Source organism: Carassius auratus, unplaced genomic scaffold (genome assembly GCF_003368295.1).
Source record: "Carassius auratus strain Wakin unplaced genomic scaffold, ASM336829v1 scaf_tig00022813, whole genome shotgun sequence".
NCBI classification, from domain to species: domain Eukaryota; kingdom Metazoa; phylum Chordata; class Actinopteri; order Cypriniformes; family Cyprinidae; genus Carassius; species Carassius auratus.
The window spans coordinates 34686-54380 of NW_020525219.1; the positions used below are offsets into that span (position 1 = coordinate 34686).

General features: G+C 41.9%; 1 protein-coding gene across 1 annotated transcript; it reads left to right on the plus strand.

Moving 5' to 3' along the window:
- Nucleotides 1-11342: 11342 nt before the first annotated feature.
- On the plus strand, nt 11343-17546 carry LOC113077527 (gastrula zinc finger protein XlCGF8.2DB-like). Its single transcript, XM_026249893.1, has 2 exons — nt 11343-11879; nt 16519-17546. Exons 1-2 carry the CDS (start codon nt 11849-11851, stop codon nt 17544-17546), a joined length of 1059 nt encoding a protein of 352 aa, XP_026105678.1. The 5' UTR covers nt 11343-11848.
- Nucleotides 17547-19695: the final 2149 nt, after the last annotated feature.

The window sequence follows — 19695 nt, forward strand, 5'->3', positions numbered from 1 at the left end:
GTGAATTTCCCCAGTCTCACTAACTGTTGCCTGTCTGTCAGAAAGCTGGTGATCCACCGACACATAGAGCTAGGAACAGAGAGCTGGGTCAGTTTGGTCTGGAGGGTTGTTGGGATGATGGTGTTGAAAGCCGAACTAAAGTCCACAAACAGGATCCTCACATAAGTCCCTGTTTTGTCCAGATGTTGCAGGATGAAGTGCAATCCTATGTTGATTGCATCATCCACGGACCTGTTTGCTCGGTAAGCAAACTGCAGGGGGTCCAGTAAGGGTCCAGTGATGTCCTTCAGATAACCCAGAACCAGTTTTTCAAACGACTTCATGACTACAGATGTTAGAGCCACAGGCCTGTAGTCGTTAAGTCCTGTTATCTTGGGTTTCTTTGGGATGGGGATGATGGTGGAGCGTTTGAAGCAGGAAGGTACTTCACACAACTCCAGGGATCTGTTGAAGATCTGTGAAAAGATGGGGGCCAGCTGGTCAGCACAGATTTTCAGACAAAGAGAAAACAGTAATACTCCATTAATGTCTCCAAACATCAAATTACTGTATAAATATCAATTTTCCACTATTGATTTCTGCTATTCGTTTTTCAGAACTATTAACTTCAAATATCCAACAGTATGTGATCGATTCTTCTCAGTACTTCTGTAACATTAGTGTTTAAAGTCACATGAACCTGGCATACACATAACATACTAATATGCTTTTAATATCCAAATCCGTTAAAGGATTTTTAGGCTGCATTAATTAGGTAAACTGGAACCGGAACACTTCACATAACACCGTACTTTCTACATCATTAGAAGAATGGCATCTACGCTAATATTTGTCTGTTTCTCTCTTGTTCCGAGGTCACCGTGGCCACCAGATCCAGTCTGTGTCCAGATCAGAGGGTCACTGCAGTCACCCGGATCCAGTACGTATCCAGACCAGATGGTGGATCAGCACCTAGAAAGGACCTCTACTGCCCTGAAAGACAGCGGAGACCAGGACAACTAGAGCCCCAGATACAGATCCCCTGTAAAGACCTTGTCTCAGAGGAGCACCAGGACAAGACCACAGGAAACAGATGATTCTTCTGCACAATCTGACTTTGCTGCAGCCTGGAATTGGAACTACTGGTTTCGTCTGGTCAGAGGAGAACTGGCCCCCCAACTGAGCCTGGTTTCTCCCAAGGTTTTTTTCTCCATTCTGTCACCGATGGAGTTTCGGTTCCTTGCCGCTGTCGCCTCTGGCTTGCTTAGTTGGGGTCACTTCATCTACAGCGATATCGTTGACTTGATTGCAAATTAAAACAGACACTATTTCAACTGAACAGAGATGACATCAATGAATTCAATGATGAACTGCCTTTAACTATCATTTTGCATTATTGAGACACTGTTTTCCAAATGAATGTTGTTCAGTGCTTTGGCGCAATGTATTTTGTTTAAAGCACTATATAAATAAAGGTGATTGATTGATTGATTGATGATCTCCCTCCATCTCTGACACAGTCCTTATTTCCTTATATCCATTTTAACATCAAACACACATGCAAAACATATTCAACATGTTGACATGAGCATGAGTTATTATAATTTTTTTTACCTACCCTTTAAAAATATTGATAATGTCACAATAGATAGAATGCATTTCGGAACTAAACTAGCTGAAACCACTCGAGAGCAAAAACCAATGACAGAAGAAGAAATATTTGCGAACAATACAAACATACAGAAGCCACTTCTTGACGCTTGTTCTTGAGGAATATACATTGTTTTGTGAAAATTGCCCTGCTTCTCACAGTTCAGCTACAATCAACATCATGAAACATGAAATATCTTCACAGAATCTATATGCACATCAGATAATTATGTCTTTCATAAACACAAACAGGATGAAGACTGTGACCTCTTTGAACTGTATGGAAACAGTACTCGTTCTACTTTGTGGTTTGCATGTCTAATCTACATCTTCTTCCTGTCAATTTCCTTTAAGCATGAAAAAACTAGATTTTATATATCCATAATTGATCAACAGAATATTTTGTATCATATGCATATCAGAAATCACACCCACAGGTTATATTAATTTATGTTTTAACATGGTATGATAAACATTCTAACAAAACCTGTTGATTATATATCAGTTTCATAAAAGTTTAATAAAAGCATGACATTTCAATTCATGTCTATTCCCCCTCGTTCTCACTATCTAGAGATTTTCTGTCACTTTGGATTCTGGTTGGCCACTATTTCCTGTACATCAAAGAGACAGAAGTCTAATAATGTTGAACAGTAGCTCCGTTGAGGTTAATGTTCAAAGTCTTAGTGCCACTGTCAGTTACACAATGCCCAACTCATCATGGCAACGGTTTGTTTGTTGTCTTGTGTCTCATCTCAGTTGACATCAAGGCCAGGTTCCTTTGAGTAACTGTTAAGTCAGCTTACTATTACCATAGCTCTTCCACAACATACACCACCTGTACCACATGTGACCACATTGCATCTCATCTTGACTCATTTCGAAATGAGCAGTTAGTGTGTCACAGTAGCTGGGTTTCCATCAACCTGCTTTTATGTGCACTTTGAAGTATCGCATCAGAATCGAGAGATGGAAATGCTGAATTTTGAATAAAAATGTCTTAATTCACAAAAAGGTTCAACCGGTTTAAATCACCGTCATTCATGAATGAATGAATTATATTTATGCAGTTTTCCACATAATACTCCGCGATGATCACATTACACAAATCTGAAATTGCACGTCAAAATGATCCCCAAAAGTGACCCCCAAAATGTTACATATTACGTTTTCAGGGGATGTTTACATATTGTCACGGGGTGGAAGGAACACATGACAAGGAGAACTCAAAATAAATACCCCGGAGGGTGAATTTATTAACAAGAATGCCGTTAAGGTAGGAGTGAGTGTGCTGAGTGTTCTTGTGCTCTCCGTGCGAGTCCGGCGGCGAACGAGCTTCAGGTGTGGCCGATCAGCTCGTGATAAGGCTCTGCAGGTGCAAGGTGTTCGTTTCCAGGGCAACGCTGATCTGTTCTCGGGACGCTCAAAACCCCCCCCCCCCCCCCGCGTTGACCTGGTCCTGGTGGAAAGATGTGACCGTAATAAGGGGGAAATTGGGGGTGGTAGGGAAGTGACACCTGACAGACCTGAGAAATCTGACCAGATCTGTGATAGTCCGTTGGCATTGCCGTTGGCGGTGCCAGCGTGGTGGTGAACCGTGAAGTGGAAATCCTGGAGCGCGAGGAACCACCGGGTCACCCGAGAGCTGGTTTCTTTGGCTCTGGACATCCATTGTAGGTCCGCATGGTTGGTGAACAGTGTGAACTTCCTTCCTAACAGGTAGTAGCGCAGCTCCATGATAGCCCACTTCATGGCGAGCTTTTCCCTTTCCACGGCCGCATAGTTCTTCTCGGCCGCCGTCAGCTTCCTGCTGATGAATAAAACACGATGTTCCTCACCTCCCTGGAGCTCCCAATCCTGATTCCGAGGCATCTGTTTGCAATAGGAAGAGGCAGCTGAAATCCGGGGCGCGGAGGACCGGTTCGGAGGTCAGCGCATGTTTTATCCGGTGAAATGCCTCGTCTGCCTCGTCGCTCCATATCACTCGCTCGGGCTGCCCCTTCCTAGTTAGGTCTATCAGAGGGGCGGCTATGGAAGAGAAGTTGGGGATGAAACAGCGATAGTACAACCCCAGAACCCAGAAAGGCTCGTACCTGCGTCTTCATACTGGGCCGGGGAGCCACCTGCATCGCCTCGACCTTCCTTTCTTGAGGTTTGATCAGTCCCCGGCCCACCTGGAATCCCAGATACCTCGCTTCGATCAGGGCCAGGTGACATTTTCGGGGGTTGGCGGTTAGTCCAGCCCTCCAGAGTTCCCTTAGCACCCTCCGCAGATGCTCCAAATGGTCCTCCCACCGCTCCGAGTGGATGACTACGTCGTCTAGGTAAGCGGCGGTGTACTGCTGGTGAGGCCGCAATAGGACGTCCATCAGCCTCTGAAATGTCGCGGGAGCCCCGTGAAGGCCGAAGGGAAGGGCCCAGTATTGCCAGTGTCCACTGGGTGTGGAAAACGCTGACTTGGGCTTGGCTTCCTCCGTTAGTGGTACTTGCCAATATCCTTTGGTGAGGTCCAAGGTGGATATAAAATGGGCCCTTCCCAGAAGGTCGAGTAGTTCATCCACCCGGGGCATTGGATATCCGTCAAATTCCGATACTTCATTGAGCCAGCGGAAGTCATTACAAAACCGGAGGGTGCCATCGGGTTTTGGGACCAGGATGATTGGGCTGGACCACGGTCTGCAGGTAGGTTGAATTACCCCCAACTTCAGCATGTGTTGAATCTCTTCCTCAATAGTGCACCGGCGAGCCTCTGGGATCCGGTAGGGCCGCTGTCTAATGATGACTCCTGGTGGTGTCTTGATGCCATGTTTGGATGGTACTGGTCCGCCTGGGGAGGTCGGAGAACACATTGGAGAACTGACCGACCAGGTGCTGCAACTTCGTTTTCTGTCCGGCAGACAGATCCGGGTTCATATCCACGGTCGCTGGTTCCACAGCGGCGAGGGCAGTGGCTTGGTCCCGGGTTACTATCCACTGCTTGAGCAGGTTAATATGATACAACTGTCCCATCTTTTCTATGACCGTGTGGGGCCCTTACCAGGTGGCCAGAAACTTACAAGCTGCTGTGGGTACCAACACCATCACACGATCCCCCATCTGGAACTCCCTTGGCTGGGCCTGCCGGTCATAATGCCATTGTTGAGCCCGTTGTGCTTTGGTCATGTGGTCCCGGACTAATGGCATTATGCGATCGATCCTCTGCCGCATTTCGGTGACATGTTCGATGACGGAACGTTGGGAAGAGGGCTGCTGTTGCTCCCAAGCCTCCCTGGCGACATCCAGTAGCCCCCTTGGCTGTCGGCCGAACAGCAACTCAAATGGGGTGAAGCCGGTGGACGCTTGGGGGACTTCTCAGACTCCGAAAAGGACGTATGGCAGCATCAGATCCCAGTCGCACTTGTCTTCTGCTGCCACCCATCGCAGCATTTGCTTGAGGGTCTTATTAAAGCACTCTGTCAGTCCATCCGTCTGGTGGTGGTATACTGACGTCCTTAGCTGCTTCACCTGGAGTAAGCGGCAGAGGTCAGCCATTAGCCGGGACATGAACGGGGTCCCCTGATCGGTCAGTATCTCCGCTGGGATGCCGACTCGGCTGAAGAACAGGAAAAGCTCATGCGCCATGTTCTTGGCCGTGGCTTTTCGAAGGGGCAAGGCTTCCGGATACCTGGTGGCATAGTCGACAATCACCAGGATGTGTTCATGTCCCCGGGCTGACTTCAGCAACGGCCCCACCAGATCCATCCCGATGCGCTCGAAGGGCATTCCTATGATCGGCAGCAGAATGAGCGGGGTGGGGGGAGGTGGTTTTGGCGAAGTCTTCTGGCATATGGGGCAGGCCTGACAGAACTGCTTGACTTTGGCGTCCAAACCTGGCCAATGAAACCGGTCACGAATTCGCTGCACAGTGTTTGCTGCCCCTAGGTGGCCAGCCATGGGGTGTGTGTTGGCCAGCTGCAGAACCACCTCCGTTTTTGATCGGGGCACTACCAGTAACTGTTTCTTCTCCCCCCTCCACTGGGCAACCCAAAAGAGCAGGCTGTTCTCCACAATGAAGTGCGGGAGAGGATGTGGTTTTGGCCGGACATCCTTGCCCTCCAGCGTGCACACTTGGGCCCAGCAGTGTTTCAGCCTGTCATCCTCACACTGGCCTCGGCGGCGCGGCTTCTGCTGGGTGTCCCTTGACGGGCCCCTCTGGGGCTGGCAGGCTGGGTAGTGGTGGCCAACAAGACCTCAAAGCCCGACCAATCTCTCCCGAGCAGCACCGGTACTGGTAAGTCTCTTATTATTCTGACTTCGATTGGCCAGGACCAGAGATGGTGACGCGGCGGGCAGGGACCTGTCGCGTGTCTCAGTGTACACAGGTTATCGGGAATTGGGCTTTACTGTCACTCTGAGGTGGGAGGACGTGGGTTTGGACCAAGCTCACGGCACTTCTGGAATCCAACAGGGCCTCTGGGGCTCCTACCGGTAGGTGCTGATGTAATATACAGCCTGCTAGCCAGGTCCGCGCGGGAGTCGAAGTGGGATCCGTGGGCTTAGGCTCATCCCGGGGACCAGGGCCCATCAGCCTGCTCATGGGCTGAAGGAGGCCCTCCGGCGCGCGTTGTCCCTGGACCACCCTCCGGGGAAACGGCTGCGCTCGCTCTCCCACTTCCCGGCTTCGGGCCGCCTCGGCCAGCTCAATCGCCTCCACCAGCTCTAGGGTCATCCTGGGGTTCCACATAGCAACCACCTGATGATGGACGTGGGGCAGGGCGTGCAGGAGGTGGTCAATCACCAGTCATCGCGCTGCCATCCCTCCAGGGTCGCCATGTTTTCGAACATTTGCAGGTATACTTCTACGTCATCATGAACTGACATCTTGGGCAACAGCTGGGTGGCTTGAACCCGGGGCTCTACGACCGGTATGCGTTGTCAGCTGGCGAGGCAGAGGGCAGCAAGTTCCTGTTCCGTCACACCCTGTCGAAAGGCCAGATGCTCCACAATTTGGTGCTGGTGGAGACGTACCTCCGCCAGGCGTTGCAGCAATTCATCCATCCGTGTGGAGGAGCGCTCGCCGATCTGGGGAACACAAGGGAAGAGAAAAAAAACAATAATTTGTCAACGGAGATCACTTGTCGGTATACTTCCACTTGCTATTGACCACATTCTCCACCATCTGTCACGGGGTGGAGAGAACACACGACAAGGAGAGCTCAAAATAAATACCCCGGAGGGTGGATTTATTAACAAGAGTGCCGTTAAGGTGATTAGTGGGCGTGCTGAGTGTTTTTGTGCTCTCCGTGCGAGTCTCCCGGTGCTGGGTGCTCGTCTGTGCAGTTTCTTGTGGGCGCTGATCGGTCACACACTGGTGTCTGCAGAGAGAGGAGTAAACACAGGTTAGATCTCAGCCCCATTGGAGATATCAGTCTCCTCGTTGTGGCGTCGATTTCGGCTTATCTGGCCGGCAGCGAACGAGCTTCAGGTGTGGCCAATCAGCTCGTGATGAGGCTCTGCAGGTGCAAGGTGTTCGTTTCCAGGGCAACGCTGATCTGTCCTCAGGACGCTCGTCACAATATACTCCACAAGAAAAAATAATAACTGAATTTATAAAAATGACCCCATTCAAAAAAGTCTATATACCCTTCAGTCTTTTCACTGTGTGTGGGTACCTGGATGATCCACGACTGTTTTTATATTTTGTGATAGTTTTTTATGAGTCTCTTTGTTTATATGTTTGTGCGAGTGTTTATATGCTTGGTTCAAGTTTATATGTATATGCGAGTATATATAGGTTCATTTGCATGCAGCGAGTTTATATGTGCGTGTGGTGTTGTAGGTGTATATGCATGGATCGAGTTTATACGTTTAAGTGAGTGTCTATAGGTGTATGTATGCATCCACTTTGTATGTATGTGCAAGTTATTCACAAGTGTATATGCATTTCTTACTAACATAATATGCATTGCCATGGATTTCATATTAGTGTGCATGGGTATTTCATATACTGTATGTATATGTAAGTCCAATAGTATACGTGAGTAATTTATATGTGTATATGCACATGTTTATGTAAAAATTCCAGCGAGAGTGTACTTTGATTTTTAAAAAAAAAAATAAACATATGTAACAGAATAACAGTATCACATCTGCATTCTCATTAGCCGGTATATCTGCGATCAGTGCAGTAAAACATTTATTAGGCCAGTATCCCTGAAGGTCCTCCTGAAAGATCATTCAAAGGAGAAGCCTTACAAGTGTTCATTGCGTGAAAGGAGTTTTACTCAGCTTTAAAATTACATCAGAAAAGGCCCAAAGGTGTGAAGAATCATGTGCTTTGATTGTGGAAAGACTTTTACTACAAAAGCTGAACTGAAACTGCAGCAGAGAGTTCACACTGGAGAAAAATCTTACTATTGTTCACACTGTGACGAGATTCAGTTGGTCATCATCTTTGAAACACATGAGAGGAGCCACACTGGAGAGAAGCCGTATCACTGCTCTTCATGTGGGTAGAGCTTTAATGGAATATAACTGACAATACTGACTGTTCTTTTGGCTGTTGTTTTAAATATTCCCTTTTCCAAAACGTCTGTTTTTAAATTAGTCTTTAAAGTATCCAACATGTTTGCAGTGAAAACCATTGTGATTGATTCTATTGTTTGTTTTTTTCTGCATAGGGCCATGAGACATTCATACATGCTGACAGCTTTCAACACCCATCTGTTGTGTGTGGAAATCACCCAAAATATACAGTCACAGTCAAGTGGGCCACAAGATTTATTGAAAGCATCTGACTTTTATAATAATCACTCCAACAAAGTAAGGCACATGACACTGACAGTATCAAAGACATCACGTGCACTGACTAGATTTTAAATTTGACTATAGCGCCCTCTGGTGACTGACTGATATAAACTCGATGTATTGTTTCTAACATTTCAGGTACAAGGAGTTTGAGCAAAGCGACGATTACAAAACCATTATTTTTTATTTTTGTATTTATTTTGTGCATTTGTATTTATTAAGTCTTTAGAAACTTGAATATTGAAAATATTGCTTTGGTGCTCCATAATTTTAACAGTTTTAAGATTATTGTAGTTACTGCACATACAGAAGACTAACAAATTAAGGATCTAACACTTTTGTTGTTATGAATATAGTTAGAGATTATATAAAAATGTAAACGGACAATAGTATGCTCCTGTGCCTATATATTTACTTACACTACAATGTCAGCTGCTCTAAAACGCATGTCATTCTTATGTTTTAATGTAATATTGATGGTTTATTTATCTCAGATTGTGAAACTACCATGATCACCACTTTTGATATACAAGATTTGCATCTCTTAACAGCATTAATTCAATTATAGCATTTTATAAAACATGTTATATATATTTAAAAAAAAAAATCAGCTAATTGACAAGGTAAATTAAGTTTAATTCAATTACATTGTTATTTGTTGCTTACAGATATGTACATTTATTTCTGAGTTCATTTATTATTTTATTCTTACATTGTACTTGGATTATCTACTCAACAATTCACCAGTTAATGCTGGAATATTCCCATCAGTCTACTACAAGTGAAGAAGAAGAAGAAGTTTATGAAAGAACAGTGAGAACTTAAAGTTATACAGAACTTCGCAGAATGGAACAAAGTAGTGAAGAACGGAGAGGTTTGTGCTTATTCTTGATTCTACTTTAATGATGCTGTAGACTTCATTCAAGCCGTTTTCATTTAAATCAGTGTACATCCCGGACAAGCAAGCAGTTTCGGGCCAGATACGGCCCACATCTGGCCCTCATGGATTTCACGTGGGCCAGATGTGGGCGGATCTGGGCCAACACTATATTGCTGTCTGGGATTGCTTTGGAACAATGGATGGACAAAGCAGTACATGGACAGCTGGACACAACACTCTTAGAAAAAAGGGTTGATTGTGGGATTGAGCAGAACTGACTCAAATGATTCACGCTCCAAACTCCCAAACTGACTCAAATGATTCGCGATCCCGCTCCGAACTCCCGATCTGACTCAAATGATTCGCGATCACGCTACGAACTCCCGAACTGATTTAAATGATTCTGGATCCCTCTCTGAACTCCCAAACTGACTCAAATGATACATGCTCCAAACTGCCAAACTGACTCAAATGATTCATGCTCTGAACTCCCGAACTGACTCAAATGATTCGCGATCCCGCTCCAAACTCCCGAACTTAATCAAATGATTCGCGATCACGATACGAACTCCCAAACTGACTCAAATGATTCGCGATCACGCTACGAACTCCCGAACTGACTTAAATGATTGGCAAACCCGCTTTGAACTCCCAAACTGACTCAAATGAATCACTCTGAACTCCCAAAGGCTCAAATGATTCGCGATCCCGCTCCGAACTCCCGAACTGACTCAAATGATTCGCGATCCCGCTCCGAACTCCCGAACTGACTCAAATGATTCGCGATCCCGCTCCGAATTCCCGACCTGACTCAAATGAAACGCGATCACGCTACGAACTCCCGAACTAACTCAAATGATTCGCGATCATGCTACGAACTCCCGAACTGACTCAAATGATTCGCGATCCCGCTATGAACTACCGAACGGACTCAAATGATTCACAATGCGAAGTTTCCATCCAAATCAAATGACACCTCCAGCACTACGAAAAGAGCCAAAAAAATCTGTCACCTGCCCCCAGTGTGGAAAGAGTTTTACATTAAAAAACAGCCTATGATCACGTGAACGTCCACACCAGAGAGAATCTGCACACGTGTGATCAATGCCGGAAACATTTAACAAGGAGCCCTTACACATGAGAATCCACACTGGAGCTTTATTATGATTTTTGTATTTTTTGTATTTTGATCCATTTACATTTCTTTTTATGGAGTGATTTTAGTGAGTGAGTGAATAAAATAAAAATAGTTTTTCCTACTAGAAATTAAGTTCTTTGCTGTATGTACACACATTCATAAGCTATTCTCAAGTAATTGTCGTGCTGTTAAGTGTTTTAAGTCGTCTAAAGTCACAGGTCAGAGACACCCTTCTTTAATCTATTCTGTTTTTAAGAACAGATGTTAGATTCATGTTTACTAAGAATGATGAAAAAGAAGAAATGAAAATTTTGTGATTAATTGTGTTAGATTGTGTTCTTGACACAAGTTTTCTTTAATTGATTGAAATCTTTGGTCTACAAGTCTTAACTGTACTTCCTCTACACAATGTATCACTATTTACTCTCATTCACAAGGAAAGTAGAGCGTTTTTTACGTGTAAATATTCCCTACCAAAAAACTACTAAAAAGATAGGTGTCATTTTGGATTTGTTTTGATGTAGGCTAGTATTGATGTGCTATTGGTGTTTTATTTATCTCACGTTGTAGAAACTGTATTTATGCATATTTTTGAAGTCATTGTAAAGAGATAGAAAAAATATGCAATGGTAAGAAAAATCATATTCCAATGCTTTTGCATTTTTGCGTTCTCTCAATAAACTTATTGCAGTTAAAATAAATGCAGTTCGAGCTAGAAGATATTCTACAAAATACCTGCTATTTATTTTGCAGTGTCTAAAAAAACTGAATGAATTGAGAAGGTACATGCACACTCCATACCAGTCGGTGGCGGTAATGCACCAATTCATTTCTAATAGAACCTGAAAAGAAGCACTGGAAGCTGCATTATTTGATTATCACAGTAAAAGATCGTCACCGGGTAAGCGCTGTTTGTGAGACGCCGAAAAACTCTAACACAATTACTCACAAAATGTTTTTTCTTCTTATTCAGCATTCTTAGTAAAATTGAATTTCTAACATCTGTTCTTAAACAGAGAATAGAATAAAGAATATATATATATATATCTGGAGAAAAATAAGCAAATGTGAGACTTACAAAGTCTCAAAGGGGGAAATGTTGAAGATTTTTATTAATCAGTTTATGACTTAATCAAGTATAATCAAGGTGAATCTAGCCATTAATACAACCAGTTATTCTTCCATTATAATCTAACACTGTGTGTAAAAAGAAAAAGCCTGCATAGCAGAAATGGACAGACCCTGAGATGGGAAACATCTGGAAACCATAACAAGTCTTGGGGGCCCCTTCTCTCTAGGGAGGAATCGAATTGTTTGCATAAAGGAAAACTCTATGAAATGTCTAGAACATGCCTTCCACTGTGTAAACAGGAAAACTATATATAAGGAAAACTTGTGATCCAGAAACCTGCAGAATGGAGCATGAAGATACTGAACAACAAAAAGGTTGGTGTTTATTCCTGATTCTTCATTTATGATAAAGTTATAAAAAAAAACTGCTCATCAGATTTTGTGATTATAGTTCGAACAGCCATAAGAGTTGTGAAATCATATAAATTAGCAAATGATAGCAAGAGAGTGAATTTGAGTTCTCTTTCAGTTCATGTGCTGTTTTTGTTTCATTCAGACGTTTTTGTTGTATAGTCTCAAAAAGCTAAATCCAACCATCCAGTTTTTGCTTTATTTTTCGAAATTATGCAATGTAATTTAAATCAAAATCGGCTTATGGTGCATGTATTTAGCATCTTTGTTTAAAGAAAAAGTTATTTATATGAAGAGATTTTCTTTCTTTCTATTATTTATTCATTTGATTTGCCATTTGTTTTAAAATTTCACTTGAGTTTTGTTATTTACTGCATGTCATGTGCGGGGCTCCGTAGTTATTTGATGTTTCAATTCTACAAAGAAAATGTGCAACCTTTTTGTCTGAGAAGTAATAGATGGACACCTTTTAATTTATAATATCACATGTTATTTTTTTTTTTTTTAAATGAGGAAATCAGTGATAAAAAATGTTATTCAGTATTGTGAATCATCAGTCAGCATCACTGACTTGTCCCTTGTATCCTTGTAAAATAGATACCTTCTAGCTTTGTGACTTATGTAATGTTTCCTTGGCATTGAGTATATACCCTTTTTTTTTTTTTAACATTGATATTTATATTAAAAGCTGTATTTTACTGATGATATTTGTGGACACCATCTTTGCTTAAAAAATATGTGACAACATCAGTTCTTTCTTTATGCCCTTTGAACTCTTTTTATATGTTGTGTAGTTTGCAATTTCCTGTATTTTCGTTCACTTGGTTCGCAATGTTCCATGCTTTTATATATTTAAACACACCGGATGGACGCCTTTAAAGTCCCCGTGAAACGGAAGTTGCAAACGGCTTTTCTTCAGTGTTGTGACGTATTTCCGAGAGAAACGGAATAATAAATGAGGAAAAATAATGGGCGTGGCTTATTTTCCAACTAGCACCTGATTGGCTCTAGATAAGTAGGTGTGTTCAATTGGATGAGACATGGTTCATTTCAACTCACCGTCGTCAAACTTTGTGAGGTACCAACGGTCTACACTGACGGGACAGCGTTATCTGTTAATGACAGATATTTCAAGAACCTCATTACGTGTTCTGTTCTGTTTTTGGAGTATTCGCGCGTGAAGTGCTTCGAGCACATCCGTGAACACTCTGTTATCCCTCCTTCCTCGAAATGTAATAATATCGATCCATCTGGACCGTAACGAGGAAATTTTAGGGAAAGGGAAAAGTGTTCCGTGAGTTCCACAACCAAAAATGCACCTCCTCGCTATCTCTCCTTTCATGCGCTGTCAATGCTCGCAAACACACAGGCAGCCTGTCTACTGTCAGTTGGAGGGGCGTGGTTACGGATTAAGCAGACGCCCAATTCCTCAAGCCTACGTCATCAGTGAAGGTCCTCCAATGCAGAGGGGAGGGGCATTTTCAGATTTTGATTAAAGATTATGAAGCCAAAATTTTTTTTTGTGTGGATTGACTCGCATGGATGAATTGTTCAGCACAAAACGATCAATTTAGGCGAACAAAGTAAATATAGTCATTTTAATTTCATGTGTACTTTAAGCACTGCACTTCTGACCATCTGTCGTGGTCAAAATCTGCGATGTCCTGCAAAATCAAGCTCAAGAAGCAGAAGTCAAAATAAGGCTTTATTGAACATTTAAATGTAATCATTAAGCAGACGCTTTTATCCAAAGCGAATTACAAATGAGAACAAAAGAAGCAGCCAGGTCAACAAGAGAACAACAAGAGTATACAAGTGCCATGACAAGTCTCAGTTAGTGTAGTACAGAATGCATAGCCAGGGATTTTATTATAATTTTTTTTAGAATGAAAAGTGCTAGTATTAGCTGGTTAAGTGCTGGCGAAAAAGATGAGTCTTTAGATGTTTCTGGGAAAATGAGTAAAGACTCAGCTGTACGAATTGAGATTGGGAGGTCATTCCACCAGCTGGGCACAGTCCAGGAAAAGGTCAGTGAGAGTGATTTTGAACGTCTTTGGGATGGCACCACAAGATGTCGTTCACTTGCAGAGCACAAACTTATGGAGGATACATAAGATTGAACTAGTGAGTTTAGGTATGTTGGTGCAGTGCCAGTGGTCGTCTTGTAGGCAAGCATCAGTACCTTGAATTTAATGAGAACGGCTACTGGTAGCCAGTGTAACATGATGAGGAGAGGAGTAACGTGAGCTTTTTTTTGGCTCATTGAAGACAACCCTTGCTGCTGCATTCTGTATCAGTTGCAGAGCCTTGACAGTATATGCAGGAAGGCCCACCAGGAGAGCATTACAATAGTCCAGTCTGGAGAGAACAAGAGCTTGGACAAGAAGTTGGGTGGCTTTTTTCTGACAGGAAGGGTCTAGGGTCTGTAATTAGAAGTATATCTCAAGCATGTGCGTTCAGATCAGGGTTGCCAGGTTTTTACAACAAATCCTGCCCAGTTGTTTCTCAAAACTAGTCCAAAACTAGCCAAATCGCATTTCCAGGCGGTTCCCCCGATAAAAATTGCTTCCCGGGGTTAAAATATCAATTTTTTGGAAGGGTTGCCTTGGTAAAATTCACATTTTAGGGGCTAAATATCACGTTATTGGTATTGTGGTTGCTTCAAAACTCGGATATCAAAAACAATCGCAGACTCCTAGGTTTTTGGCTCTCCTGGAAGAATTTATGGTTGACGAACCCAGCTGTATAGAGAAGTTGTGATGAAGCGATGGGTTAGCTGGAACCACCAGAAGTTCTGTCTTGTTAAGGTTGAGCTGCAGGTGATGGTCATTCATCCAGCTAGAAATGTCACTCAGACAGGCTGAAATGCAAGCAGCTACCGTCGGGTCATCTGGTTGAAATGAGAAGTAGAGTTTGATGTCATCAGCGTAGCAGTGATAAGAAAAGCCATGCTTCTGAATGACAGATCCTAATAATGTCATGTAGATGGAGAAGAAAAGTGGTCCAAGTACTGAGCCTTGAGGAACCCCAGGAGCAAGTTGTTGTGACTTAGAAACATCACGCCTCCAAAACTCGCTGAAGGATCTATCGGAGAGGTAGGACTACAACCAAAGGAGTGCGGTTCCAGAGATGCCCATCTTTCTGAGGGTGGACAGGAGAATCTGGTGATTAACAGTGTCAAAAGCAGCAAACAGGTCCAGTAAGATGAGTACTGAGGATTTTGAAGCTGCTCTTGCCAGTCGCACGGCTTCAGTAACCGAGAGCAGGGCAGTCCCAGTTGAGTGGCCACTTTTGAAACCACTTTTCTGTACAAGGAACATAGAGAGCTGAAGTGTCTTTGCAATGAATGGAAGAAGGGATTGTCTGTAGTTTTCTAGAAGCGCTGGATTTAGAGAGTGTTTCTTAAGCAGTGGGCTTACCCGAGCCTGCTTAAATGCTGAGGGAAATGCTCCAGAGTGAAGAGATGAGTTGATAATGTGAGTAAGTGTATGACTGAAGAAGAGACCACTTGAAGGAGGTGAGTGGGGATCGGATCAAGTGGACAAGTAGTAGGATGACTGGACTGGATAAGTATGGAAACGTCCATCTCTGAGAGTGAAGAGAGTGTGCATTGGTCATTGTGAAGTTGTCCTCCATCTGCGATGTGGAAAATTGGTCATTGATGGTTCTTGTCTTATTTGTGAAGAAAACTGCAAAGTCATCAGCTGTAAGAGTCGATGGAGGAGGAGGTGGAGACGGATTAAGAAGAGAAGAGAATGTTTTGAAGAGTGTCCGAGTGTCACAACAGTTGTTAATTTTGTTGTGGTAGTAGGATGTTTTAGCAGTGAAGACATTTTCAGAGAAGGAAGAGAGGAGAGACTGATACACATGCTTCTGAATGACAGATCCTAATGATGTCATGTAGATGGAGAAGAGAAGTGGTCCAAGTACTGAGCCTTGAGGAACCCCAGGAGCAAGTTGTTGTGACTTAGAAACATCACGCCTCCAAAACTCGCTGAAGGATCTATCGGAGAGGTAGGACTACAACCACAGGAGCTGAGCTGTAAACAAAACTTGGTTCAGGCGAGATTACACCCTTATCCACAAAGCTTAGGTTGCACATTCCGCTACGCCTACATCACACGCTCGAACGCCTTTTTGTGAATGTGCCTGCTTGAGCAACCAGCAGCTGGAGATTATAATTTATACATTTTTTTAATCTATATTTTTCTTACATTAAATGCATCGTTTAACATTAGAAGGCCTTTATTAACACCCCGGAGCCGTGTGGAGCAGTTTTGTGATGGCTGAATGCAGTTTTTAAGCTTCAAAAACAGGGACACCATTCACTGCCATTATACAGTACAGCTTGGAAGAGCCAGAACAATTTTAAATGTAACTGTGATTGTTTTCACCTGAAAGATGAAGGTCGGATATGCCTAGGATGTAAAGTAAATCATAGAGAGTAAATATACAGTAACCAATTTTCATTTTGGGGGGAACTATACCTATAAATACTTCAAAATAAATATTTTTTTATAGCAGTTTATTTCAAGGTTGACTGTTTAATGTCTCTAAATTGTATGATTTACTCAAAATGAAACCTTTCTTACTTTTATTTTAGACCTGACGGAAGAGAATGAGGAGAGTGAAGTGGAGGAGAAACACCATCATGTCAAAACTGATCTCAGAAAATCTTTGAGTCACTCACAGACTAAAAGTAATTCATTGAAAAGAAGAGCCAAGAAGTCTTTCAGGTGCCTTCAGTGTGGGAAGAGTTGTACATTAAAACAAAACCTGAAGAGACACATGAAAATCCACTCTGGGGAGAAACCACACACATGTGATCAATGTGGAAAGAGTTTCAAATTAAAAGGAACCCTTAATGATCACATGAAAATCCACACCGGAGTGAAGCCATATACATGTGATCAGTGTGGAAGTAATTTTGCACATAAAGGGGGCCTTAAGTCTCACATGAAAATCCACAGTGGAGAGAAACCACACACATGTGATCAATGTGGGAAGAGTTTCGCACATAAAGGATATCTTAGGATACACATGACTATTCACACTGGAGAGAAGCCGCACACATGTAATCAATGTGGAAAGAGTTTCAGAATTAAAATAAATCTTAAGGAACACATGACTATTCACACCGGAGAAAAGCCATACACATGTGATCAGTGTTGGAAGTCTTTCAGAAAGGAGTGCTCTTATAAATTACATATGCGTTCTCACTCTGGAGAAAGACCGTTTTACTGTGATCAGTGCGGTAAAACATTTTTTAGGACAGATGCACTGAAGGACCACCTAAAAGTTCATTCAAAAGAGAAGCCTTACATGTGTTCTTTGTGTGGAAAGAGTTTTACTCAGCTGGGTTCTTTAAAAATACACCAGAAAAGACACAGTGATGTGAAAGATCATATGTGCTTTGATTGTGGGAAGACTTTTGTTAGAGATGCTGAACTGACACAGCACCAGACAATTCACACTGCAGAAAAACCTTACAAGTGTTCACACTGTGAGAAGAGATTCAAACGGTCACATTATCTGAAAATACATGAGAGGATCCACACCGGAGGGAAACCTTACAAGTGTTCACACTGTGACAAGAGATTCGGTTGGTCACCAAAATCTGAAAACACATGAGATGATCCACACCGGAGAGAAACCTTACAAGTGTTCACACTGTGACAAGAGATTCATTGAGTCAAGATATCTGAAAACACATGAGATGATCCACACCGGAGAGAAACCTTACAAGTGTTCACACTGTGACAAGAGATTCAGTCAGTTACCAAGTCTGAAAATACATGAGAGGATCCACACCGGAGAGAAACCTTACAAGTGTTCACACTGTGACAAGAGATTCAGTCAGTTACCAAATCTGAAAAAACATGAGAGGATCCACACCGGAGAGAAACCTTACAAGTGTTCACACTGTGACAAGAGATTCAGTCAGTTACCAAATCTGAAAATACATGAGATGATCCACACTGGAGAGAAACCTTACAAGTGTTCACACTGTGCTAAGAGATTCATTCAGCTACAAAAGCTGAAAACACATGAGATGATCCACACCAGAAGTCATATCACTGCCTAACATGTGGGAAGGTTATCTTCTTAACTCAGTCAACCAAAAATCTAAAGGTTTGAAATAACAGTATATTTAATCTTTAGATCCAGAACACTTAAATGTGATACTGTGTCCTCACCAAACATGACCCAACAAAACATTGTCTATAGTTGTTAGAGTTAACAGAGTTCATCTGCAAGACCAACAGTTTCTAGTGTGAGATAAAGATAAACTAAAAAAAGACAGGTCTCATCCTAAATGAAGAAATCTTTATTCTTGAATAAGATTAACTTTGTATTGTTTAAATAATTTTGCTTTGTGATTTTTGTATTTTGATCCATTTACATGACTTTTTATGGAGTGATTTTAGTGAGTGAATAAAATAAAAGTAGTTTTTCCTACTAGAAATGAAGTTCTTTGCTGTATGTACACACATTCATAAGCTTATATTCTCAAGTAATTGTCGTGCTGTTAAGTGTTTTAAGTCGTCTAAAGTCACATAGGTCAGAGACACCCTTCTTTTAGTCTATTCTCTTTTTAAGAACCGATGTTAGATTCATGTTTACTAAGAATGATGAAAAAGAAGAAATAAACATTTTGTGATTAATTGTGTTGGAGTTTTTCGCTGTCTCTTCTTTTTTGAAAAAAACTTGCTGAAAGAAGCTTCATCCTGATGAAGAGTTGTGTTTCGGCACAATCTCTTTTCCTTTGAAGAGTAGAGCTGACTCCTTCTCTTGACACTGGAAACAAATTTATTTTAAGATTTCTTTGATTGAATGAAATCTTTGGTCTATGAGTTTTAACTATACTTCCTCTACACAGTGTATCACTATTGACTCATTTACTCTTATTCATAAAGGAAAGCAGAGCGTTTTTTACGTGTAAATAAATATTCCATACCAAAAGACTACTAAAAGGGATTTGTTTTGTCATTTTAGATTTGTTTTGATATAGACTATTATTGATGTGCTATTGATGTTTCATTCATCTCGTGTTGTAGAAATTATATTTGTATATTTTTTAAGTCATTGTACAGAGACGGAAAACAATATGAAATGGGAGGAAAAATCATATTCCACTGCCTTTGCATCTTTGCGTTCTCTCAAGAAACTCTCATGATCTTTTATGATAGAAAAATAAAAGCAGTCGAGCTAGTAGATATTTTACAAAATACCACCTGTTATTTATTTTTCAATATCTAAAATAACTAAATGAATTGAGAAGGTATAAAAAGGGAAGGGAACTGTTATTGCACACTCCATACCAGTCGGTGGCGGTAATGCGCCAATTCGTTTCTAATAAAACCTGAAAAGAAGCAGTGGAAGCTGTATTGTTATCATCAGATAAGCATTATCTGTGAGTCTGCTCTGGCATCTGCCTGCAGAAATAAAATTAGGATACAGAAATGAATATGTAGATAAATGTGAAGGAAGTTTGACACCAGAAACATGAAATTAGTTATTTTTGTAAGTTTAAGATTTTTAATGACATATTTATATTCATATTTAATGTTCAATATTGTAATTTATATGATTGATGTAATAGCTGTATGTAAGTTATTTACCTGTTGTGTTTAATAAAATGGTGTCACACAGAAAGGAAGCTGGCAAACTATTGTAAAGATGACTGTCATTTGAATTTTGTTGTTTTGCTGTAAGAGTTTCAGTACTCAGAAATATCTTTTTAATATATTTATATCAGACCCTTAATAATAATAATAAT

What these genes read in the sequence shown, in the direction of transcription:
- LOC113077527 (XM_026249893.1), top strand. Translation starts at nt 11,849, where the DNA reads ATGGAGCATGAAGATACTGAACAACAAAAAG. An exon ending in AGATACTGAACAACAAAAAG is followed by an intron (nt 11,880 to 16,518) that starts GTTGGTGTTTAT and finishes CTTTTATTTTAG; the next exon opens with ACCTGACGGAAGAGAATGAG.